At 53.0% G+C, this 25,006-nt stretch overlaps 3 protein-coding genes across 3 annotated transcripts in view; all 3 read right to left on the bottom strand.

Moving 5' to 3' along the window:
* The window catches only part of CYTH1 (cytohesin 1), a gene marked incomplete at its 3' end in the record, with an annotated part of 375,946 nt that overhangs the window by 146,579 nt on the left and 204,361 nt on the right, over positions 1–25,006 (bottom strand). The gene's annotated exons all lie outside the window — the stretch shown is intronic.
* Positions 1–25,006, bottom strand: part of TIMP2 (TIMP metallopeptidase inhibitor 2) — a 48,648-nt gene that overhangs the window by 11,551 nt on the left and 12,091 nt on the right. Inside the window, exon 2 of the mRNA XM_079725733.1 lies at positions 30–130. Within this exon, the coding sequence (XP_079581859.1) occupies positions 30–130 (101 nt within the window). The remainder of the gene's footprint in view (positions 1–29; positions 131–25,006) is intronic.
* On the bottom strand, positions 13,273–23,890 carry CEP295NL (CEP295 N-terminal like; the record flags this gene model as incomplete). Its single annotated transcript, XM_079724859.1, is given in 8 exon segments — positions 13,273–13,589; positions 13,675–13,736; positions 13,936–14,639; positions 14,642–14,840; positions 14,843–15,008; positions 15,010–15,115; positions 15,118–15,279; positions 23,800–23,890. Coding segments are annotated over 8 exon segments (1,728 nt in total). The 3' UTR covers positions 13,273–13,351.

Below are 25,006 nucleotides of genomic sequence, written 5' to 3'. Positions count from 1 at the left end.
TGCAGCAACCCAGGGACAGTCGCCGTTACCTTTATTTGCTTGATCTCATACTGAATCCGCTTGATGGGGTTGCCGTAGATGTCATTCCCGGAGTCCACCTCCTTCTCACTGACGGCTTTGGCCCTGATCACTGCAAAACAAAGACAGAGAGGTGAGCAGAGTCCCCGAAAGACTGTGCTGGCTCTAAGGAGGGGGCAAGGGGCAGCAGGGAGGTGGGAGGTGAGGGGCAAGATGACCCCAGCCCTGGGTACAGCATCGGACTCCATCCCGAGGGGGATGACCAGGAGTGAAGCTAGAGCCCTCTGTCGACAGGGCCCCAGAGCAGAAGCTCTCGTCCCTCACGACAGGGGGCTGCTGGGGCCGTCACTGATTTGAACAACAGCTCGCTGTTGATGTCATGCTTGAGTGCTCTGGGGCTTTTCTTCTTCCTCCCCAGTGTGTATGTATCTGGGGCTAGGGAAGCAGAGAAGCACACTGACTGGTCTGCAATCCTGATCACGCAGTTAAGGATGGTGAGAGTTCCCACCCTCTATAGCCTACTGGCAGTCAGGCTCTCTTGGGCTGAAGGCAGAGGGGGAGTTACCTACCTACGAGGGGCCCCATCATATTTAGGTTGGGGGTCTTCCATCTAAAAGGTCTATCTTGTCAGCCTCCTAATCTGTCCTCAACGTGTCCCTGAGAGATGTCGCAGGGATGATTCTCCGTAATAACACATATTCTATCAGAGGCACGGCAGAGGAAGGTTGAACATTTTAACTGTTGAATGGGGGGAGGAGACATTTAAGAGCATCCCTAGCAGACATAAGGGACAGATGCCGAGGAAAAAGGCCAAACAGAAAGAAGGATGATCCTGGAACGTGACACGAGATGAAGGAGAGGGGAAGAGGTCAGGCTGGGAAGGTTCCGGAATGTTCCCTGGGGCCTGAGGCTGCTCGGGGGCCATGCACCCCAGGGCTTCCTACTAGCAATTAAGCCAAGACTCTGCTCCAACCCATAACCTGACGGGGCGCGGATCAGCAGTTCACCCTGTCACTTGGGCAGAGCCCTCCCTTTTTTCATTTTGAGGCTTATCAGCTGGTGGCACGGCCTGTTTTAATGGCTTTAAAAGCTTTGTCCTCCAAGATTCGGCTGTTCAGGGTCACGCTGGATGAGGGTCACGTGGGTGTGAGCAGAAGAAAGAAACGAGGAGCAGACAGGCTCAGAGGAGCCTCCCACCTCCACTCCCCAATGGGCAGCTGGAATCTCAGAGCCCCCAGGCAGGGCTGTCTTTTCCTGTAGAGCAGGGAGGCCCAGGCACACGGATCTCCATCTGAGCCCATCCCCCTGGACCCCTGAAATGCGCTCGGGATCCCAGCCTGGCACCAGAGCCCCACGCCACAGCCCCAGCGCCCCACCCAGGCCCAAACCCATTCTTATTTTTTCTTCTGTCGGCGCTGAGTCATGACTGGCCAAGGCCACAGGTTCCTGTTTCCCAGGCTGAGCCAGGCCCCAACCTACAAAGCCACATCTAGGAAATGCCACCCTAGAACAGAGGGCCTTGCCCTTGGTAGCTGGTCAACCTGATCCCAGCGTCTCCTCCCACGCCCCACCCATCCTCCCTCCCCAGCACATGTTATCTTTTCTCAGTCCCATCCCGTCCAGTTCAAACATCTTTTTCGGCCGCACACTGCCCTTGTCTAAAACAGAAGACCCTGTGCAACCTGGTGCCAGCCAGTGACTATTTCGGCTGCCGTGGTGGTCCCCCACTCTTGCTGTTCCACCAGTCCATAATACTCCGTGAATCTGAACCTGCCCAGGGGTGTCCATACCTCTAGACAGGCAAGTTTCTTCTGCCTTGAATGCCATCTCCCTCTCTCTGCCTGGAGAACTTCCATTCATCCTTCAAGACGCAGCTGAAATAGCCCTTCCCCATCTTCCCTCTGGGAAATCCTGTCCTCCCGTAGCACTTGGTATATTCCACATCTCTCATCCACTCTGCTGTAAACATCGGTACCCGTCTGCTCAGGGCCCTGGGAGCTTCTAACAGATAGAAGCTACGCTCTAACCACAGAACAGTTAGGGCTCACTATTTGCTGAGCTGACCCTGAGATACTTGGATGGCAGCACAGGTTAGGTTTGTCTTGGTCCCTCTTACGACCTGCCTCATCTATACCTTATTGCAATGCTGCACAAAAAAGTGTTTATGCGAGGGCTTCCCTGGTGGCGCAGTGGTTGAGAGTCCGCCTGCCAATGCAGGGGACACGGGTTCGTACCCCGGTCTGGGAGGATCCCACATGCCACGGAGCGGCTGGGCCCGTGAGCCATGGCCGCTGAGCCTGCATGTCCGGAGCCTATGCTCCGCAACGGGAGAGGCCACAACAGTGAGAGGCCCGCGTACCACAAAAAAAAAAAAAAAAAAAAAAAAAGTGTTTATGCGAATCAGTAAACAGATTAGTCCTGTCATAAGTTTGCTCTTCCGCAGCATCATCCTCAGCTCATGATATCAAATGAACCAGGAACATCCAAAGCAGGTAACAGTTCTAAAAGGAGCAATGCTGCCAGATTTTACTATGGTACACCTAATTCTGCATGCTTTTTGGAACTTTTTGGCACTGCTTTTCTGAGGTCCAGCACCCTGCACAATGCTTACTGCATTATAGGTGTTCAATAAACACACTGCTGGCCATTAGAAAATAAGCAAAAAGTCAAAACTACAATGAGGTACCACTGCACATCAGTCAGAATGGCCATCATTAAAAAGTCTAAAATAACAAATGCTGGAAAGGTTGTGGAGAAAAGGGAACCCCCCTACACTGTTGGTGGGAATGTAAATTGGTGCAGCCACTATGGAAAACAGTATGGAGGTTCCTCAAAAAACTAAAAATAGAGTTGCCATATGATCGAGCAATCCCACTCCTGGGCATATATCTGGAGAAAACTATAATTCAAAAAGATACAAGCACCCCTGGGCTTCCCTGGTGGCACAGTGGTTAAGAATCCGCCTGTCAATGCAGAGGACACGGGTTCGAGCCCTGGTCTGGGAAGATCCCACATGCCACGGAGCAACTAAACCCATGTGCCACAACTACTGACCCTATGCTCTAGAGCCCGTGAGCCACAACTACTGAGCCCGAGTGCCACAACTACTGAAGCCCACGCACATAGAGCCCACGCTCTGCAACAAGAGAAGCCACCCAATGAGAAGCCCATGCACCGCAACGAAGAGAAGCCCCCACTAGCTGCAACTAGAGAAAAGCTCATGTGCAGCAACAAGGACCCAATGCAGCCAAAAAAAAAAAAAAAAAGACGATAAAAGCACCCTTATATTCATAGTAGCACTATTCACAACAGCCAAGACATGGAAACAATCTGAATGTCCATCGACAGATGAATGGATAAAGAAGATGTGGTACATATATACAATGGAGTACTACTCAGCCATAAAAAGAATGAAGTAATGCCATTTGCAGCAACATGGATAGACCTAGAGATGATCATACTAAGCAAAGTCAGAAAGAGAAAGACAAATATCACTTATATGTGGAATCTAAAATATGACACAAATGAACTTATTTATGAAACAGAAACAGACTCACAGACATAGAGAACAGACTTGTGGTTGCCAAGGGGGAGGTGGGGAAGGATTGGGAGGTTGGGATTAGCAGATGCAAACTATTATATACAGGATGGATAAACAACAAGGTCCTACTGTAGAGCCCAGGGAAGTATATTCCATATCCTGTGATAAATCATAATGGAAAAGACTATGAAAAAGAATATATATATATGTATAACTGAATCACTTTGCTGTACAGCAGAAATTAACAACATTGTAAATCAACTATACTTCAATAAAATTAAAAAAAAAAAAAGAAAAGAAGCAAAAACTACTCCCAAACAGTCAAGAGACTCCATTCCATTCCACACATCAAGGTCCATGCATTTTTCTCTTATAAAAGCTCCTAAGGCTCCCAGGCAGTCTGAGTTCTTAATTGAAAGGGGGCAGCAGAGGGGCTCCATCCTGCTGTAGCCCCTCCCTGCTGTGTAGCCTGAGGGAAGTTCCCTGACCTCCCTGGGACTAAGCTGCTCACATCGGAAATGGAGACACCGCCGCCAGTATCTGCACACCATCAAGGTGTGGGAGGACTAAGAGATGGGGGGGCACGTGACGCGGTGCCTGACACATGATGCAGGTGTAGCTCAGGACAGAACACACACAGCACCTCGGGGACTTCCCTGGTGGCGCAGTGGTTGAGAATCCACCTGCCAATGCAGGGGACACGGGTTCGATCCCTTGTCCGGGAAGATCCCACATGCCGCGGAGCAACTAAGCCCGTGCGCCACAACTAGAGCCCACGTGCCACAACTACTGAGCCCACGTGCCGCAACTACTGAAGCCTGCGCGCCTAGAGCCCATGCTCCGCAACAAGAGAAACCACTGCAGTGGGAAGCCTGTGCACTGCATCGAAGAGCAGCCCCTGCTCACCACAAATAGAGAAAGCCCACGTGCAGCAACGAAGACCCAATGCAGCCAAAAATAAATGAATAAACAAATAAAAATTCAAAAAAAAAAGAGAAATGGAAGGAAAGAAAGTGAAGCAAGAGAGGAAACAAAGCCCAGTTCTATGGAAACCTTCCCCGAAGTGTTAACACCCTCCAACCATGAAAGAGAAATGCTGGGCACACACCTGTCCACGTGGGTGCCAGGGATCCACAGCGCTGAGCTGCTCAGGGCAGCAGGTACCATCTGGGCTCAGCACCACTCTGCATGGGGTGGGGTGGGGGGACACAGGCAAAGCATTGGCTGATGAATTGATCACAGCCAGAGGCTCCCACAGGCAAGTCACAGATAGGAGACCTGAGGGGCCCCACAAGGGAGGGAGGGCGGGGCAGCAGCACAGCGGACCCCAGCCAACTCGGCTGCGGACATCCCGACCCTCAGCTTTCGGCCCCCAGCATGAGCCAGAGTGGGGACCGTCTTCCATGCCGAGCTCAGAGTTCCGAGTCGGACTGCCTTTTAAGTATAAATCCAAAAAGCATGGGCCCTCCTGTTGCCCAAAGGGAAAAACGGGTAAGGTGTGGAAAGGTTTTCAGTAACAGTCCCTGCCTTCGAGGAGATCCAACCCGGGCAAGAAGATAGATGATGGACAGGGAAACCAAGAAGCACACTCTTCCCAACTGCCAGTGGCGGACAGAGAAGGAGGCAAGAAGAGCTTTCAGAAATGTGTTCCCTGCCCCTAGAGCAATGGGCATAACCCTGAGCTCCAGACTGGGGGCCACTCCAAGTGAGGGATGGGCCTCTCTGAGTCCCAGGCCATTTGAAGGACAGGGCTGGGGAGAAGCAAAGAGACCCAAAGAATCTGGGAAGAAGTTAAAATGGAGGCATGGACTCATGTTTACCAAACACCCACTGCATGCTGGGCCTGGTGTTTGGCCCTGGGTTGGGAGATCAGCCTAGGTCCTGTCCAGCCCCCATGAGTGAGCAGCTCTGCTCCACCATCCCGCCCCTGGAGAACCGGAGGCAGCAGTAGGAGGGAGTCTTTATAAAGATTCCTGTTCTAACCGCTTTGGTCGCAAAAATGATGGCCTCTCCCTGGGCTGCTCAGATTTTTTCTTCTTTCTCTTCTGCCGTTAGCACAACATCTGGGTTTGAGATCAAGGGTGATACACTGGCTGATGAATTCACTGTCAGATGTTGGCTACTGGAATGCACAGCCGTGGACTTAATTCAAAGCACAAGCAACCGCAGAGCCCCTGGCCCCATCCCTCAGGCTGTGGACACCACATGACGTCACTTCCCCCACTAGGAGCCTGCAAAAACAATCCCTAGTCCGCCCAGCCAGATTTGGGATGGAAAAGAACGGGGTGGGTGGAAAGTCAAGGCTGCGGACGACGATCCAAAGAACACAGGCTATGTTCAGACTCCGAGAGATGACAACAGCCCAGGCAAAACCAACGGAGGCCAGACTGTGCCACTGCCCTGGGGGGAGGGGACAGGGAGGAGGCTGGCAGGAAACCTGGGGTGTCCTCAGCATACCCTGTAGCCATGGCCGGTCCAGAGGAGCTGCATACTCGACCAACCCAGGCCGATTTAAGTCTCTCCCACACCCCGCCAACATCTCAGTGCTCATGTGTCTGCAGACCTTATCGGGGAAGCAATGGAGATTAACACCAAGCCAAGGACATAGTCTATGGGGGAGCCAGGCCCTGAAAGAGAACTGCCTGTCAGAAGTTCATTTATGTCACACTGAAATAAACTGAATTATCTTGACTGTCTTACCACGGGCCCAACTTCTCTCCAGAGGAATGCCATATGCTACACATATGAATGTATCCTGTAGGACCTTTCCCAATGGGGCCACGCAGCTCGACATGGGCTCCCGACCCCAGAGCACGGTAAAGCTGTGGATGTCAGGACTCTGACTTTTAGACATTCACAGCCTTGCACCAACACACTCAACACCCCAGAATCCCCAGACCCTAAAGCCTGCCCAGGCAGAGCTTCCGGCTCAGGGAAAAATCACGGGTCTGCCTGCAACAGGTGCGGGAATCTCCAGGATTCGGGAAAACATCCGTCTAAATACAAGGTCAAAACCCTGAACCATGTGAGCCTTATGTGTATGCACTGACTCAGGGTGGCAAGAGTGCCTCAGCAGCAGCAGAGGCCACAGTCACCTCCCCGCCCACCTACTGCAGCCTCCAGCTCAGATCTGGAAGGGGCGCCCAGCGAGACAGGCATCAACACGGACCTCGCCGCCCTGCTCTTCAGTCCTGGTCACGGCCTCATGGAAAATGCCCAGTGGTCCCTCTGGTGAGGGGCACACGGTCTCAAAGCCATCCACTGTGCGGGAGAGGTCAGGGGCTTTCGACTGGCCGGCACATTTGCCAAAGACCCTACTGGCCCCAATCAAGAGTGGGTGGGGGCCACTCTGCTGCTGTGCCTGGAATGCGAGCCCTGGTTTGAGAGTAGAGGGTCACTTGGTCCGTTTCCTCGTCTCTGGGAAAAACTACCCGCCAACCATTTCAGAGGAATTCAGAAAGCAACGATTTTGTCCCACACGAGACCCAGGCCCCACTTACTCCAGGCCAGGCTTCGGACCCCCAGCTCTCCAGGTGTGCTCTGCACTGCTGGGGTACTTGGGGAGGGCTGGAGGGTTGCACACTCTTGTCTACACTCTCCAGAGAAGGGGCAGCGCGAGGGTAGACGTCTACACCCTCAAATCACAGAGCTACCAAAGTCCTCGCTGAATGCCTGCAGCTACATCCCGAGGCTGCCTCTTGGGATGAGTTTAGGGTGGACACAGTGACACTGTATGGCTGGTTGACCTGGCGGAGCCCCTTAACCTTTGAATTTTGATGAACTTGCCCCAAGTCCCAGTGGAGGGTGGACTGGGGTGCCTCCATCCCAGCCACCACTAACCCTTAAGGGTAGAGTCAGAAAATGAGGGGTGCCCCGCTTCCTGCGTCTACACCCCAGACACACAGCCTGCTGCTCTGCCCCATGAAAGCTGTAATGAAGTGATCATACCTTTCAGAGCCCTGCTCTGGATTACTGAGGGATCCCTAACCGCTTACAAGTAACTAAACCATCTCAGTGGGCTGTGGGGAGCACGGTAAAGACACTGTGAGCCTTTGCAATGGGCTGCATCTGCTTCTTTGGGGCGAGGGGCAGACCGCACCAGCTACAGGGGCAGGGGGCGGGTGGATGACGATTTAGAAAGAGGGTCGTGCTCACATGGACTGCAGACCGCTGGGACTCCCCAGGTTTCGGGGCCACGCCCCTCCCTACAGAACAGCACGTGGAAACGGGATGTGGCTGAGCAGCCTGGGAGATGTCACAAGGAATGCATGGCGTCAGCGCTGGCCTGGTGCCCAGAAGGCCGTGGGAGCTTCCAGCCCCACCTGCCCCTCTGACCTCACTGTGCACCCAGCCTTCACCTTTCCAGCTGCCCCATGGTGGACATGGCCCTGGGGGCTCTCCCCAAGCACTCAGCTCTGCCTTCCCTGGCCTCAATGCCAGGCCCTGTTCAGCCAGGGGTGGAGCAGACCTCCTCCAAATCCGCTTTCAGGGAAATGAAGTAATTAAAAACAGCCCTGTGATGCTGCAGGGAACCGAGGGCTTCTTCCATCCCTGTAGCAGCTGTGAGAGACCAGACCCACCCCCAGGTCCCCCAAACCTCCCCAACCCCAGGAGCCAACAGATGTCCGCGGCAGGGCTGTGGTGTCCAGCGTGAGGGCAAGACTTGGCCAGCGTGACTCAGGCCAGGGTCAAAAACGCCTGGAATGACAACTGCTCAGAGCAGATGTGTTTTTTCAGGAGTTGAGGGTGGGGCAGGGAGAGTGACGGGTGCAGGACAGACAACAGGAAACAGCAGTACAGCCCCAGCCCTGGTCCACGCTGCCCATGAGCCCGGTACCTGGGGATCTGCCAGGCCTGCCCAGTGCTGTTCAAGATTCTAGCACGTACACGTGAGCCGTTGTCCACTGGATGCCCCGTCTCCATGGAGACCAGCTCTCCCATCTCCATTTCCTGTCCCTTTGCTTTGGCTCCCCTTGGGAGCAGGAGGGAAACATCTCTAAAAGCGCCTTGGTGATGCAGAGAGAAGCTGCAGCACTCCCCGCCCAGCTTCCAAGTTGCCCTCCCAACACCCCCAGGACCCAGATAGGACCCCTGACTCAAGCCCCGCCACCTTTCCCCCCTTTTCCCTGCGGGCCCAGCAGGATCTCATGCCAGAGGCCTTGGTCACGGTCTCCAAAGCCTTGGGCTCGGGCCCTTCCCATTCACGTGCTGCTGAATCATTTGAAAAAAATGCATCCCGCTCCTGGGAGGATTTGCTGAGAACAGTGCGGCTTTGTGGAGGGAACTGCTGCTCTGCACTTTCTCCGCCAAGACCCCAAGAAAGCAGCCAAGCTCAGTCCTGCAAGCCCAAGCCTGGAGCCCGGAGCAGAGCGGGGGCAGGGGCAGGGGCAGGACCAGGCGGGGCATGGGGCTGGGCGGGGGGGGCGGAAGGGGGAGATGCTGAGAGGATTCGCGCCACCCCCGCCCCCCGCGATCCCTCCCCACCCACAGGCTGAGGAAGGGGCTGGACGGACAGCTAAGAAGTGAGAGGCAGCAGACAAGGGTCCCGTCCTCACGCTGCTGCTGGTGGGCCGTGACCTCGGGCAGGTCTCCCCTTCCAGGCTGCCTCATTTTGGGGAGTGAACACTCGAGTGCCGGGCCGGTGGCTCAGGCCCCCGTCCACATGGACAGAGCAGCAGCAGCAGTGGCCCTGGCGTGGGACGTTGAGGCATGTGGTCTGTGGGCCGACTCCAATCCACGGCATTTCTCAGGAGCCAGGAGCAGCGATGGAAAGGCTGGAACCCCAGAGCCACCCTCCCAGCTGCCAGTGTGGAGGGAAGCTGGGTGCGCAGGCTGGGTGGTTCATGCCCCCTCTCCTCGGCTAGTCCTCGTTAGCTTAGCAAGTAAGAGCCCAGGTGGCAGCCCAGCTGCCCCTTGGAGCGGGTGGTGTGTGGTGTGCAGTCCACCCGGCCTCCCGTCTCCAGCCAGGATGAGGGTGGGCTGCACTCCGCCATCAGCTCTCCATCATGTCTCCATCACGTGGAGGGAGGAAGCCGCCCGCATCTCATGGCCTGAAAGAGGGTCCCCTGCCCTCCACCCCAACTTGAAAAACCAATTTTCCCATTATTTTACATTTCTGAGATTCTGGATATTCTCATACACACTACAACCTCGCACCTGGCTGGGCAGGGGAGGGGACAGGCATAAGGACCCTCAGAGCAGCACACGTGGAATGCGGGGTCACATCCAAACCGAGGGTGCCCACCGGCCCCTCCAGGGCTGGAGCCGTCACACTGTCGAGGGAGAACTTCTGTCCCTGCTTCCGAAGTGTCCTGGTCCTTGTCGGTCACTGCTGGCCCACACCTGCCTGTGGACAGCGGACCTTGCAGCAGGCGCCGTCTTCCGCCTGTGGATCCCTTGGGCAAACGGAGGGCCTGTCCACCAGCAGGCCGGCCACGGAGGCCTTCCCTAGCGGCTGCCGTCTGGGGAGGACTCACTGGCTGGGCTGCAAGGAAGCGACCTGACAACACACGAGTGAAACAGGAACGGGGTAGCTGCCCCCAAAAGTGGGGGGATGAATCACAAAACCAGGGGAAAGTTCTAGAAGATGCAGTTTCAGAGAGGAAGAGCCCATGAGGGAGGGAGGGAGGGAGGATGCGTGGGGAAGGCCGCTGGGGGAGGACCCTTTAGGAGGAGCCACTGTGTCGGGGTCCCCACTGCCCCCTGGCAGTACTGGGCAGAACCCTTCCAGGTGGCGCTGTCCCAGGGCCCTGGGCACCATAGTCCAGTCATGTCAAAGTGACCGACAGGGAGTGAAGGCACTGTCTTCTGGGATCCCAGCCCACCCCCTGGATACCAATGAGAGATGGAAGTTACCGGTGACATCTCCATCGGGAATCACTGGAGGGTCAGCGTTTTGCGGGCGGCGGGCAGGGGAAGTCCTGGAGGGCTGTTTCATTACCCACGTCACTGACCTGGGCAAGGGGGTACCCTGGCCCGCCCCCCTTCAGCCTTCTGCGGGACAGGTGGGAAAGGGCAGGGCGTCTCATCCAGCTTCCAGGGGACAGTGTGGGAGTGACCGTCCAGGCAGAGTTGACTCAGCCTCCACCACGTCTCGCTGCCCATCCCCCACACCTACTTTTAGCTCAAGTGTGGCCAAGAAGGGACAATTCCTCACCTAGAACACACGGGCCACAAACATGACCTTTGAAAGTGGAAACAAAAATAACACACTTCAAGGCAGGCTTGCCCCTTCGTTAGACTGCGGCTCACAGCCCGAGTCACGAGGGTCTCATTACTCAGTGTTTGGGTCCCATCGCGGCCACGGCTTTAAACCCAGTGATCCCACGGCACCCCCTCCACCCTCAGACCGAGGTGATCCCGTAGCGACAGATGGGCATTCCAGCTGAGCACCCACTAAAGGCCAGCGCCCCTCCCCACAGGGAATCCTCATTTGGCCAGGGAGTGACAAAGCTCTCTTGGCCCCAGGACTTTTTTCTTATTCACGTTGGGCTCAGACCAAATTGTTGAGCAGCTCTGCAGCCCTGACCCATGGTATTCCGGAAGCAGGTGAGAGAAACCGGGCTGGGATCAAACATTTTCTCCACCTAAAATGGAAAAGCCACAGACAACGGAGACTCACATGATGGAGACGTGAGATGGTGGAAGGTTCCTCACTCAAGCTATTGATTTTAAAACAAAACTGAAAAACAAACAAACAAACAAAAAACGCCTTGTGGGATGCCATTACTGCTCCATACAAATGGTCGCATTCAGGGGTTGTGGGCTGGATGCTCAGAGACACATATCCGGTCAGTCACCCCACCTCTCTGAGTATCCCTCTATCACCATCTGTCATTGTGGTCCCTTGTTACCTATATCCTCCACTAGAACGTGTCCTATGTGTGTGTTATTCACTGTTCAGCTCCAGTTAAGTGGGGCAGTGTCTGTCACTCAGTACTTGCAAAGGAAAAACAGTATAATATCAGATCAACATTTTCCAGGGACAAAAAAAAAAGGTGAAAATGGGAAGAAAAGGAGGGATGGAACCTTTCCCACACCTACATCCCAGCCGTGGTGTTCAAACATTCCCAAAGCACTTTTTGACGCCAGGCCTTCTGATCCAAATGCATTAGGGATGTAGTTCGCTTTTTGGGAACTGGCACAAAACAGAAGCAGCTATGGAAAGAAGGCTCAGAGGGTCACATGCTATGACGCTGTGGCAAAAATGACACCTACGTGTGACACGAATGAACTAACTATGCTGGGTCCAAAATGCTTCCAAAAGACCATACATGATATAATATCCTTTTTATAGGGTTCAAGCAGAAGTAAAACTAAACAATACAGATTGTGTTCGGGTTGTCGTGCAGTGCAGGGACAACTCCCAAGTTCAGCGGGTGTACGATACACCTAAGGAGGAAGAGCGCAGAGAAGAGGAAGTAGCACACAGATAAAGCTGGTTTTCAGCAAATATTCCAGATCTTGGGTTTGGGTGGCAGGCTCACGGTTGTTCATTATATTGTCTATATGTGGATGGGCTGGGGTCGCGGCAGACCCTGCCTTCACTCTGTTGGTCACTTTGACACGGCTGGGCTATGATGCCAAACATACATAAGATAAAAAAGGCCATTGATGGCCCAATGATGCCAACATATCATGAATGAAGAGGATTTATCCCACCCAGTGCATCTGAGGTCCTTGGGAGGGAGGGAGGGAGGGAGGGAACATCTCCTTCATATGCTAAGTCCAGGGGTCAGTTAGCTCTGGCCCAAGGGCCAAAGCCTGCCTACCACCTATTTTTGTAAATAAAGTCTTATTGGAACTCGATCACACCCATTCATTTATGTGTTGTCTGTGGCTGTCTTCCAGCTGAAAAGGCAGGCGGAGAGTAGGTGCCAGAGACCGTATGGCCAGCAAAGCCTACAATGTTTACTATTGGCTCTTTGCAGAAAAGGTCTGTCCACCCCCATTCCAACCCCTAAGTATGCAACAGGCAGATAAAACCCCACCCAGTGTAGGGTCTCCATGACTGCCAAGGCTTCTGGGTCAGAGGTAAAGCTGGGGGGTAGGGAATCTACCAGACACCCTGGTTCCCCCACCACTGCCAGCCCCAGAAGGAGTCTCTAGGGCTGAGTTGCTGGGAACCACTTCCCCTTTCTTTCTCTATTTCCTCTCTCTTCCTCTTGCTTCCACCCCCTTCTTTCCCTCCCTCTCCCCCTCCTTTCTTCCTCCCTCCTGCTTTCTAATATTAAAGTTATAAGAATGTTACTGATGTCCTATTAAATGATGTTGGTTTGAAAGACGAAAAGATTTTTGTTAAATCTCTTCATTAACGTCTCAGCCACTGGCTAAGCAACAAATGATGTATCTTTTGAAACTGTGCCCGTCTGACCTTGCATGCCCCTCAAAGTCCAGTGTTTATTTCACCAAAACATCTGAAGCACTTAAATGTACCTGGTGTTTCCATCTGTGCTGTGGCACGTGAAAACAGCCTCAGCTCCGGGACACACCTTTGTGCTACAATAGCCAGACCCTCCTACCGTGCCCCACACGTTCCTGCTAAGGAGTCTTCCTGAATTGGACTTAGTTTTAAAGGCAAGATCGGCAATAAGTATGATTCCTGCAGAGGAATTCGCTCCAAAGGATGGAAGGATGACTGACGGCCCATTTTAAAGAGGCTACAGGTTTCTGAGCACATGATGCAAATACAATCGCACAGACTTGGGTGCCAGTTCTGGCAGAACGTTCGGTTATCAGTGACGTAATTTACCAGGGGCAGGACTCTCGCTTTTAACATATTCTCTGAAACTCTCACAAGCGTTTCCTGGCTTCTTCAAGAAACTGCTTGTGCAACTTGTTTTGCTCTAGAATTTGCTGTTGAAGGTCACGGATCATCTGACTGTGCCTGTCATCGTCGACGATGCTGGCCGAGGGGGAAGTGGGGCTGCGGTCATACCCTCCTTTCTTCTCCTGGTCTGGAGGGGAGTCAGGCTTCCGATGAGCCAGAGAAGCTTTGCCTCTGTTCCCTCCTCCCATCTTCCAGCTCCGTCTGGGGGTCGGCCTCCAAGCTCATCTTGGGGTGTCTGATTTGCTTGAGTGAGTCCAGCTGCTTTGGTCTTCTCTGCTCCACCTGCATTTTCTGCTTCTGCCTTGATGCCGTCAAGCCACCTCTGTCTGCCTGTTCTTGCGGGTGAAGCTGAAGGGAGCCCTGCACCAGCGCGTCAGGTCGGGGAGGCTCCTCTCTGGATTCGGGGCTGCACGAGAGCAGGTTCTCTTCATCGACAGATGTCCCTGCCTCAGGAGACCATGGTTTACTGTCATTCTTTTTTTTTTTTTTTTAGAATATTTATTTATTTGGTTGCACTGAGTCTTAGTTGCGGCTTGCTGGCTCCTTAGTTGTAGCACATGGGCTCCTTAGTTGTGGCATGCGAACTTTTAGTTGCAGCATGCATGTGGGATCTAGTTCCCTGACCAGGGACTGAACCCTGCCCCCTGAATTGGGAGTGCAGATTTTTATCCACTGCGCCACCAGGGAAGTCCCTACTGTCATTCTTAACCATGCACTTGGCCATCCTATGGGACTTTTGGTTCTTGAGCTTGCTTAGTAACTTTTTCAAGCTGGTTCTGGATGGCGTCAGGTGGGCGTCCACCCCTGCTGGACTCGCGGGCTCCCCGGCGGGCACCATGTCCATCTCTGCATCTCTTGCGTTCCCCTTTCTCTGGCTCTCCCTTCTCCACGCCTGCGTCTCCTCAAAGCCCTGTTCTTCACTGGGGCTCTGATCCATCCCAGGCTTGAGATCCAGGTGCAAGTTCAGGTGTTTTTTCAGCTTCCGGTTGGTATCAAACAACTCTTCAGAGGCAAACTCCAGCTCTCCCTGCCACCTGCTCTTGTCACAGAGCTTTGCCAGCGGTGAGGCCCCCCTTCTGCAGGTCGAGCCGACTGGCCACAGCTGTTCCAGGTCGTCGGCTTTGCCCTCGGGGCTCTGATCCAAACAGTGGTTTTTTGGGCCTTGAAGACAAGCCGTTCGCTTCCCCAGCTGCCTCCTGCCATCCTGGGCTGTTTCTGTCTCCCGTTTCTCCAGGCATTTATCTCCCCTACAGCAGCCAAGAGCTTTCCCAAGTCTGTCCCTCTGCTCAGCCCAGGGTCAACGGGATGGTGGCCCCCACCTGTCTTCGTTGAAGGCACGTGTTTTCCTTTACTCCTCTCTGGTGGGCTCAGGGGACGAGGACTCAGGCCCGTGGCTCTGGAGGTTCCCTGCCTCTCCTGGCCCACCGCTCTTCTCCAGGACGCAACAGGCAGATGCACCAGGGCTGCCGTCGGACCAGCTCTTCCCCGTGTCCCTTCTCTTGCCACACGGCCATTGTGTGCTTCCCCTCGGCCCTGGGCGACCTGGCTGTTCCTCGCTGGGTCAAGCCCTCGGAGTCAGGTTCATAGTCCTCGGCCAGTCTGCCCGCCACCGCCTCACTCCAACAGATGTGCTAAGTACAGCCTCTCTAGGCCTTGGACTCTCTGGCCTGGGGCCTCCTGCTGCTCTGCCTTCAGCTCCCTGGCCAAGCGCTGGGGCAGCTCTTCCACTGCTGGAGGTCCTGTCTTCTCTGCGAGGGCAGGTCTCCTTTCTCTCGGACGTGTAGCAATGTGTGCTTCTGCCTCAAAAGCAAAGCTTCGTTGTCGGGACTGGGGCTCCGCCGAGGGGCTCTCTCCGCATTTCCTTTTGTGTCGGGGGCCTTTGCAGACACGGCTTTGGAGAGAGGGTGGTGTAAACCAAGAGTGGAGGTTCCAGGGCACCAGGGTCGAGGAGCCACAGGTGCTACGGCCGTTTCACGGCAAGCCCACAGGGCAGGAAGATGCACAGCACTGCCTAGAGCGTTCCGAGGACAGTGAGGCCCTGGAGACGAGGCACACGGGGCTCTGAGTGCAGGACAGGCCAGGGGACGTGTCCCTCCAGATCATTCTCCTGACACCCACCCACGAGGGTCTGTTCTCCGCTCCTGATCTCTGTCTCACATGCCTTTAATGAGACCCGGCAGGGCAGCTGTTCTCAGTGGGGTGTGGTTTTGCTTCCCAGGGGAACATGTGGCCATGTCTGGAGACAGTTTTGGTTGTCACAACTGGAAGGAGGGGGGGGTGCTACACCCCCCACCCCCTCCAGTGGATGAAGGCAGGGATGCTGCAAAACATCCTGAGATGCACAGGACGGCCCCACGACAAACAGGGACCAGGCTCCAAATGTCAACAGTGCCGGGGTTAAGACCCCACCTTAGGAGACAAGTTAGGGTTCAGGTGGGGGTGATGCAAATGTCTGGCCCTCTGGAGGGAGCTACTTACAAATGAAAGGAGGAAGCGGTAAAGGAGGGAGGAGGAGCCTGCCAGGAAAGGGGTGTGTGTGTGTGTGTGTGTGTGTAGGGGGAGGTGAGTGTGGGTGAGTGTGCTGATGTGCATGTTTGTACTAGAATTCAGTGCAAACCAGAGAGGAGGTTAAGCTAGTGGTATTTCTTTTTGCACATCTCTTTGGCATCAGTCAGGGACACGTGCTCCACCAGGCCTTCCTAAAGAAGGTGCATTCACACCAAAAAAGAGTATCACTTGCAGCTGATGTTAAAAACGGCTAGATGTGTGGGCTATGGGAGCTGCTTCCTAGGCACTGCAGTCTGCACGGAGGACCCCTCAACTGTGTGGGTATCCCTTCCCTTCTTTTATTTTAGGATGTGCAGAGCCAGGCTTAGCAATTTTAGCCCAAAGTAATGCTGGTCATCAGCAACACCACTGCATCAACGGAACAACTAATGTAAACTGTGTGGGCTGCCCTCCGCTTATCTTTTTTACAGTAACCGTTGAGGTAAGGAGTTATTAGCACCCCTGGTTCACGGGTGGGGAAACTGAGGCAGGGAGCAATTAAGAAACTTGACCCAAATCACACAGCTGGCAGGCAGGTGGCAGCTGCTACTCGTGTAGACCATCTTGTCTTTGACCAATGGTCATGTAGCCACTGGCTCTTGGTAACTATGATGATGCAGTTATACATGTGGAAATGTGGTTAATATCATATTCGACCCATCTGCCAACCACGACGATGAGCGAGAGGAGAGAGAAAGAGAAAGCTGGGAAATTAAACACAATGGTTGAGATTTTCAACAAAAGCGCCACAGCCATTCAATGGGGGAAAGAGTCATTTTTTTGTTCGTTTTCAACAAATGTTCCTGGGATAGTTGGATATCCACATGCAAAAAAGATTAATTTACGCTCTTATCTCATCATATACAAAATTATATACCATATATAGAAATTAAAGTGATCACAGACCTTAAGGTAAGGTCTAAAACTACAGATGCTTGGAAGGAAACAACTGTTATCTTCATGACTTCAGGTTAGGCAAAGATTCTTAGATACAACACCAAAAGCACAAGCAATACAAGAAATTGATAAGTGTGGCATCATCAGTATTAAAAACCTCTGCACTTCAAAAGACATCGTTAATAAGTGAAAACACAAGACAAGGACTGGAAGGAAATACCTGCAAATCACATATCCAACAAAAGACTTGAATCAGTTTGTATAAACAGCTCTTACAATAATAAGAAGACAAACAATCCAATTTAAAAATGGGCAGGGACTTCCCTGGTGGTGCAGTGGTTAAGAATCCGCCTGCCAACGCAGGCGACACCAGTTCGAGCCCTGGTCCGGGAAGATCTCACATGCCGCGGAGCAACAAAGCCCGTGTGCCACAACTACTGAGCCCTCATGCCGCAGTTACTGAAGCCCGCGTGCCTAGAGCCAGTGCTCCGCAGCAAGAGAAGCCACCGCAATGAGAAGCCCGTGCACCACAATGAAGAGTAGCCCCCGCTCAACACAATCTAGAAAAAGCCCGCGCACAGCAACGAAGACCCAATGCAGCCAAAAATAAATAAATAAATTTATAAAAATAGGCAAAAGGTTGAAATAAACACATCACCAAAGAAGATTTATGGCTAATAAAGCCCATAAAAAGATGTTCAACACCAACACTCATCAGAGAAATGCAAAATGAAGATACCACTTCACACCCACTAGGATGGCTACAATGAAAAAGACAGGCAATGACAAGACTTGCTGAGGATGTGGGGACATCGGAACCCTCACATGCTGCTGGTCGGGATGCAAAATGGTGCAGCCGCTCTGGAAAACAGTTTGGCAGTTTTATAAGATGGTAAATGTAGATCTACCATATGACTCAGCAATTGTACTCCTAAGTATATGCCCAAGAGAAATGAAAGCACTTCCCCACACCAAGAAATAGAAGTGCAGAAACTGAGTAACTGTCCTGGCTCACAGGGAGGAGCTGGGTTTGAATCTGGGTCCCAGATGTCAGAGATTGAGCTTTTCCCACCCCTGGGAATGGCCACAGGGTTGTCCAAACAGGTGAGGAGAAGGAGAGAGCTGTGAATGTCTCTTCATCTGTAGAGAATGGGGAAAATTGCACCCCGAGATCCAAGGTCTATTTTGGGGCCTGGAGCCACTGGCTCACGCCCCATGTTAACTGGTGACAATGAGCAAAACCTGCACGAGCCTCTCCCACTCTGGAGGGCCCCCACCCACTCGGTCACCCGTTATACCCTGAGCGAGGCCTGCTGGGGTGGGCGCCCCAATGCTGCCCAGGTGGTTTTCCTGGAGACACGCAGATGGCTGAAAACCTGAAACATTTGGATGGTGATCTTAGGAATAAAGCCCAGAAATTAGAGTCAGCTCCCTCATTCAGGAACTGAAAACCCTGTACCAACTGGGAGATGCACCCTTGCCTGCTGCCCATGTCCCCAGCTGCCCCATGCCCTCACCTCCAAGCCCTTCCTTGCTCACTGACTTGAGACCAGTGTTCTGAGTGTCCGGGTTCTCTCTCGGGCCTTCTGATCTTGCTCCCCCGAAGTGGGACGGGCTGGCCTGTGCTGGCTGCCTTCAACCCCTCGGGAAGCCGCAGCCCTGTCCTTACAGAAGGTCCACTCAGAGCGGCAGATGGGAAGGACACTGGGCCCATTCTCCTCTCACCCTCTGCGTCCCCGGTGCGTGGAGCCAGCCCGCGGCGGTCACCTGGGTAGTGGCTCAGATGACTTTTCAGCTGAGGCAGACCCCCTCCCAGGCCACCAGGAAAGGCCAGGCCCGCAGCAGCCCTCCTGCCTTCTGATCCCTCAGTGGAGACTCCAGGGTACCCCAGGCCGATGAGGAAGAAAGGTGACCATGAAGGAGGCTGGGTGGCGCCCAAACCAGGGGCTCCAATGCCAGGTGGACCAGACTCCAGTCGAAGGGTCTCACCTGAGCCTCCTAACCAGGCTCCCTGTCACCACCCCTGTTCCACCCAACCTGACTCCTCCTCCCCAGCACTATGGCTACAGCCACTGTTCTAACTCGGCCACCTGTGTCACCTGAGCATCTGCAACGGGTCCTGTGCAGTCGGCACCAGCAAGTCTCCAAGCATAGCCAGAGGCCACCTGCCTCACGCCTTGCCTGAACTGCTAGTTAAGATGCAGATTTGGGGGCCTGCCCCAGACCGATCCCACCTCTGCCTCAGTGGGGAGGGGCCCAGAAATGCGCTCAGTTAACCATCTCACCAAAGTCCGTGGGGCAGTCCCTGGCCTATAGGCTTGGGAACATTCCAGCAGCTCAGGATCTGGCCCCCCTTCCCCAGCCGGGCATCCCAAATGCCCTTGACCCAGGTCCAACACCTTCACTGTGCCCGTGCCCGTCCTTCTTCCTCAAATAGAGCCCCCCTCATCCTACCCACCCACCTCTCCCCAGCCCTGTTCTGGTTCTTCCTCCCTGACAAGGCAGCCCCTGATTTCTGCAGCAACAGGAAAATGCTCCTGTTTTTCTCCAGGGCCCACGCCCCGGGGACATGGTTTAGCACATTTTCTTTGAAACATTTTTAAATAGCTATAAAAGGGCTCCTAGGGCTTCCCTGGTGGCGCAGTGGTTGAGAGTCCGCCTGCCGATGCAGGGGGCGCGGGTTCGTGCGCCGGTCCGGGAAGATGCAACATGCCACGAAGCGGCTGGGCTCGTGAGCCATGGCCGCTGCGCCTGCGCGTCCGGAGCCTGTGCTCCGCAACGGGAGAGGCCACAGCAGTGAGAGGCCCGCGTACCGCAAAAAAAAAAAAAAAAAAAAAAAAAAAAAAAAGGGCTCCCAATTAGCTGGCATGGCCAGAGAGAACATTTCCATATAAGTAAAGCTTACTCTTTCATGTGTAAAGTTAAACATTTCTCTGTCTCCTGAGAGTACACAGAATAGATATAATTTGACCTTACAGCTCTGGATTATCTTTAGGACTATAATATAGAGAATCCCTCAAGGGCTTTTAAGATATATAGGACCCCCACTAAAAAAAACGTATATATATATATATATATATATATATATATATATATATATATATATATGACAGAGTTCCTCTAAACTAAATGACCCCAGAATATAATTTGGAGTTTTTAAGTGTTCTTCTTATAGCTTCCTCCGTAGTTGTAACTTTCTGTCTGTGTGTCTGACAGCACCCTATCCCCCTTTTCTCATACGGCTTCTAAACTGCTGTGGACTGGGACCCACACAAAGCAGTGTCTTAAAAGTGTGTCTAAAGCGAGTAGAGTAGAGGCTGGGGGCCCTGGTGGGCTTTCCATGAGTCAAGTACATGCGCGTCCGAATCCATGGCCACCAGCTCTGGATGCGATGTCCCCGGCACTCAATCACCCACAGGGAGATGGAAAACCAGCCGTGCTGCTGGAATGCAAGCCTTCAGCTCAGATTTTTCACAGGCTTGAACCCCTGGCCAAATCTAACAAGGCCAAGCATACTGGGAAAACATCTACAACCCACACGTGGGTCCCCACATCCGACCCTGCAAGTGCCAAGTGGGAGAATGTAGCTCCGAAGGAGCAAAGCTGGAGACGAGAGGGTCTGAGCCGGCTGTGAGCTCAGAGTCGGCAGAGACCGTGGTCACCAATAGAGCCAATGTGATCGTTACCTGTGTTGCTAGCAACGCCTAAAACAAGCAGGGTAATGGTCCAGTCCAGCCCCTGCGCAGGTCAGACTCACCTGGACATTCCCGGCCGCAGCGTGAAACAGGCACTTGGAAGAACACCCACCCTGTTCCCACCCCACAGGACGCGTGAAGATCAAACGGGACGGCCTGCAAGTTTTTTTTTTTTTTTTTTTTTTTTGGCGTTATGCGGGCCTCTCACTGTTGTGGCCTCTCCCGTTGCAGAGCACAGGCTCCGGACGCGCAGGCTCAGCGGCCATGGCTCACGGGCCCAGCCGCTCCGCGGCATGTGGGATCTTCCCAGACCGAGGCACGAACCCGTGTCCCCTGCATCGGCAGGCGGACTCTCAACCACTGCGCCACCAGGGAAGCCCCTTGCAAGTTTTAAAATCAAAATATAACTAACGAAATTTTTAGGGGGACTTCCCTGATGGTCCAGTGGTTAAGACTCCACGTTTCCAATCCCTGGTCGGGGAACTAAGATCTCACATGCCACGCGGTGTGGCCAAAAAAAAAAAAAAAGAGGGCTTCCCTGGTGGCGCAGTGGTTGAGAGTCCGCCTGCCGATGCAGGGGACGCGGGTGTGTGCCCCGGTCCGGGAAGAGCCCACATGCCGCGGAGCGGCTGGGCCCGTGAGCCATGGCCATTGAGCCTGTGCGTCCGGAGCCTGTGCTCTGCAACGGGAGAGGCCACAACAGTGAGAGGCCCACACACCGCAAAAAAAAAAAAAAGAAAAGAAAAGAAATTATTAGGAATTCACCTAATCAGAAATATACACTAAAAATGAGAACTACACTTTTACTAAATAAGGAGAAAATCTGAGTAAGGGAGAGGTATGTCTTCCCAGATATGGTTCAGAGAGGCAGAGAGTGGTTAAGGATGGGAAGAAGGGCCTCAGAGTTCAGGAGGAGAATGAACAAACAAACAAAAACAGGTCACAGGAAGGAAAGTCCTCAGGAACCAAGAATGTTTGGTGGGAGGCTTGCAGGTGGTAGAAAAGTCTAGAACAGTGTACTCTGGTGGTTCAGAGTATTGACTGTGTGACCTAGCACAGGTTTCTTAACTCTGGGTGCCTCAGTCTCTGTTCATCTGTAAACCGGGGATAATAACAGCAACACCCATCATCTACACAGATGCTAGCGCTCGTCACCATCAGAAACACCCATGTGCTTGGCAAGCTGCTTGGGGAAGAGGGTGGTACTTTCTGTGCGTGTCTCCAGATGCCTGGACCAGACCACCAAGAACACATTACAAGGAGGCAGAAATTGGCCCGGGTGGAAACAAGCACTTTCTACAGGGTTGTCTTGAAATCACTGGGCTGACTTGGTAGGTAGTGAGACACCCATCACTGGAGGCATCCAAGCCAAGCCCAGATAAAACAAACATCAGAAACATTTTAAACTCCATTTCTCTGAGTTCTAGCTGCTAGAAATACACTTTGTGACACCCAGTGTGCTGCCCAGAGCTTCCACTTTTGCTCACTTCCTGACTCTCCCTCAGTTAAGTTCCAGAGTAGTGATTCATAAAGCCGGCTGGGTGTTAGACCAGCTGCATCAGAATCACCTGGTGGGGAGGTGATCATGGTGGACTATGAGTCCTGGCCAGGACCTGCTACCGCAGGTTTTTCCACCCGAATCATGGGGTGGGGTTTGCGAATCTGTATGTTTAACCATCTCCCTGCTGCACACTCAGGATAGTTCTAGAAGGCTGAGATGGGCGGGCAGCCAGCCTCTAGGAGAACAAGCCTTTGTCATCTTGTCTCTGTCCCCGACCAGCTTCATTGAGACAGACATGAGGCACAGGTTCCTCCAGACTCACAGGAGACACCAGGCTAGCTGGGGGGCTGCTTACAGCTGATCCAACTGGCGCCTTACTAAATGTCTCTTGACGATGTCAACTGCTTTCCCACCAACCTTACTACTGCAGCTACCCTGCCTAGGTCAGGGGTCCCCAGTGCCAACTGTTCTTGTTGTATGATGATCTCCCCGCTCAAACCACCACATTCACTCCCAACCCCATCCCACCAGCTTCCACTGCCCATCCTCCCCGATCCAACTGTATATGCAGAGCCCCGCGGTGCAAGGACTTTCAAATTAGCCTTTTGGCATGTGGCCTGGACACCCTTATTGGCCCACTTCCCAAGGCGCCCTCACCAAACCACTGGGCACAGAAAGAACTCCACCCTCACAATGGATAAGGGGGCGGGGACACAACAAGAACCTCGGCCCTGGGTGCTCTGCATGGGGTCTCTGGGGCCCACTGACCAAAGGTGGCTGGAATCGCAGCTCCCCACCTCCACCAGCAGCCCAGCATCCGCCCCAGCTGGTGAACTCTGGCAGCCGCTGCCACGGGAACAACAGAGCAATTGTGCTCTGACATCAGAGCGGCAGGGGGGAAAGTCAGGGACAGTGACAAGCCAGCCAGAGGATGAGCACCTGTCAGCACACCTGTTGTGGGGCCACCGATCACAAAGATTTGGCTCAAACAGCTGGGGTGATGAGCAGAGGGATGGCCACCTCAGGGGCACCCTGAAGATGCCTGACGTGCGTGTGCTTTCAGTGTTTAGAGACCATCTGGCAGGGAGAAAATCCTTCCTGTCCCAGCCTGGCAGCACGGTGACGGTCCTCATCGGGGTGTCACTCTTCTGAGCTGTTGCACCTCAAGGTCAGGGCTTCCCGACAATGTTGGCCACCCCTCCTCCCACAGGGAGGGCATCTGGTCCCACTCAGGTTGGGGACACTTGCCCCTCCAGGATCCACTGTTGAGCTGAGCCGACTGGAGGTGGGGGGAAGGAATGCTGGCCTGGGGCCCCCATGTCACCCACCCACCCACCCATCCACCCAAAATAAGAAATAGGACATGCCTGACCTCGTTTCTAGGGCTAAGGGCACCCTCCACAAATTTGACAATTGAGAAATTTAGTTTGGGGAACATGATATTGGCCCCAAGATGTCAAAGCAACCGATCTCAGGGTTTGGTTTCTTGCGAAAATCAACAGCAGGGACTTGGAACCTTGGAGGCAGAGCTGCTCCAGGGATGAAAGCCTTTGTGTGGGGCTGGAAGGGCCCTGGGGAGGTCACGTGGTCCCCAACCCGGCGTGGGGCAGCAAGTCTGCCCCTGAACTTCTCAACCACAGCTCACCACCCACTTTTTGGGCCCCTCTTCTTGGCCCCATAGACACAAAGTCTTATGTCCATTTCTCCTTCCCCAGAGCATACCCAGCCCCCAATCCCTTAGCCTCTTCTCTGCAAGGTCATGTACACCCACCTTCAGCATGGGACAAGTTTGGGGCTGGGCTTGGGGAGAGTGCAGATATCACGGTGGCCAAAAACTTCAGCTTGTGGGGCCTTTGACGCATTCCGGAATGGCCACCACTGCCGTGCTCTCCAGGTTGTTCCTGAACTGAAGATATTTCACCCAAGCCCGGGCTCTCCCGACACCATCTTAGTGATTCCTAGGATGCAGCTCCCATCCTCTGGATGAACCGGCTCTGCTCAGTGGTCTCTGCTCCATGGGGCCCGTCAATGAACTAGGACCAACCCAGCTTTAATGATGCGGGCCCAACCTACTGCTGAGCACAGTCAGACCCATACTTCAGCAAACTCTGACTTTAAAAATGACACGTATCATTCAAGTTCAACAGAGAAAAATTAGAAAACACACACTTGCAAAAGAAAGTCTAATTTCCCCTCCTTTATCTGAACATTTTCATTTCAGTAAAAAATTCTACAACCTTTGGTCCCACAGAGCATCCGAGGCTGTGATTTATTCGACCACTGCCCTGCTGCTGTATCTAAGTGTTTCTAACACTGAGATAAACAAGATGGAGGTGAGCATCCTCGTCACGAGATGCCAGCACATGTACTTCATTATTTCCCGCAAAAAAATTCCTAGCTTTAGAGTTGCTTGACCAAAGGGGAGACTCTTTTTTTTTTTAATTAACGTATAGTTGATTTACAATGTTGTGTTCGTTTCTGGTGTACAGCAAAGAGATTCAATTATACATACATATATTCTTTTTTGGATGCGTTGCCATTATGGCTTATTACAGGATATTGAATATAGTTCCCTGTGCTCTTCAGTAAGACCTTGTTGTTTATAGGTTTTATATATAGTGGTTTGTATCTGCTAATCCCAAACTCCTACTAATTTATCCTTCCCCCCTGCCCCTACCAGCTTTCCCCTTTGGTAACCATGTTTGTTTTCTATGTCTGTGAGTCTCTTCTGTTTTGTAAGTAAGTTCATTATATTATTTTCTTAGATTCCACATATAAGTGATATCATATGACATTTGTCTTTCTCTATATGACTTACTTCACTTAGTATGATAATCTCTACGTCCATTCATGTTGCTGCAAATGGCATTATTTTACTCTTTTTTATGGCTGAGTAATATCCCATTGTATAAATATACCACATCTTCTTTATCCATTCATCCGTCAATGGACATTTGGGTTGTTTCCATGTCTTGGTT

The sequence above is a fragment of the Hyperoodon ampullatus genome (assembly GCF_949752795.1).
Source record: "Hyperoodon ampullatus genome assembly, chromosome: 19".
Taxonomy (NCBI): Eukaryota; Metazoa; Chordata; class Mammalia; order Artiodactyla; family Ziphiidae; genus Hyperoodon; species Hyperoodon ampullatus.
The sequence above is the reverse complement of the archived record's forward strand: the minus strand, read 5'-3'. Positions and strand labels throughout refer to the sequence as shown.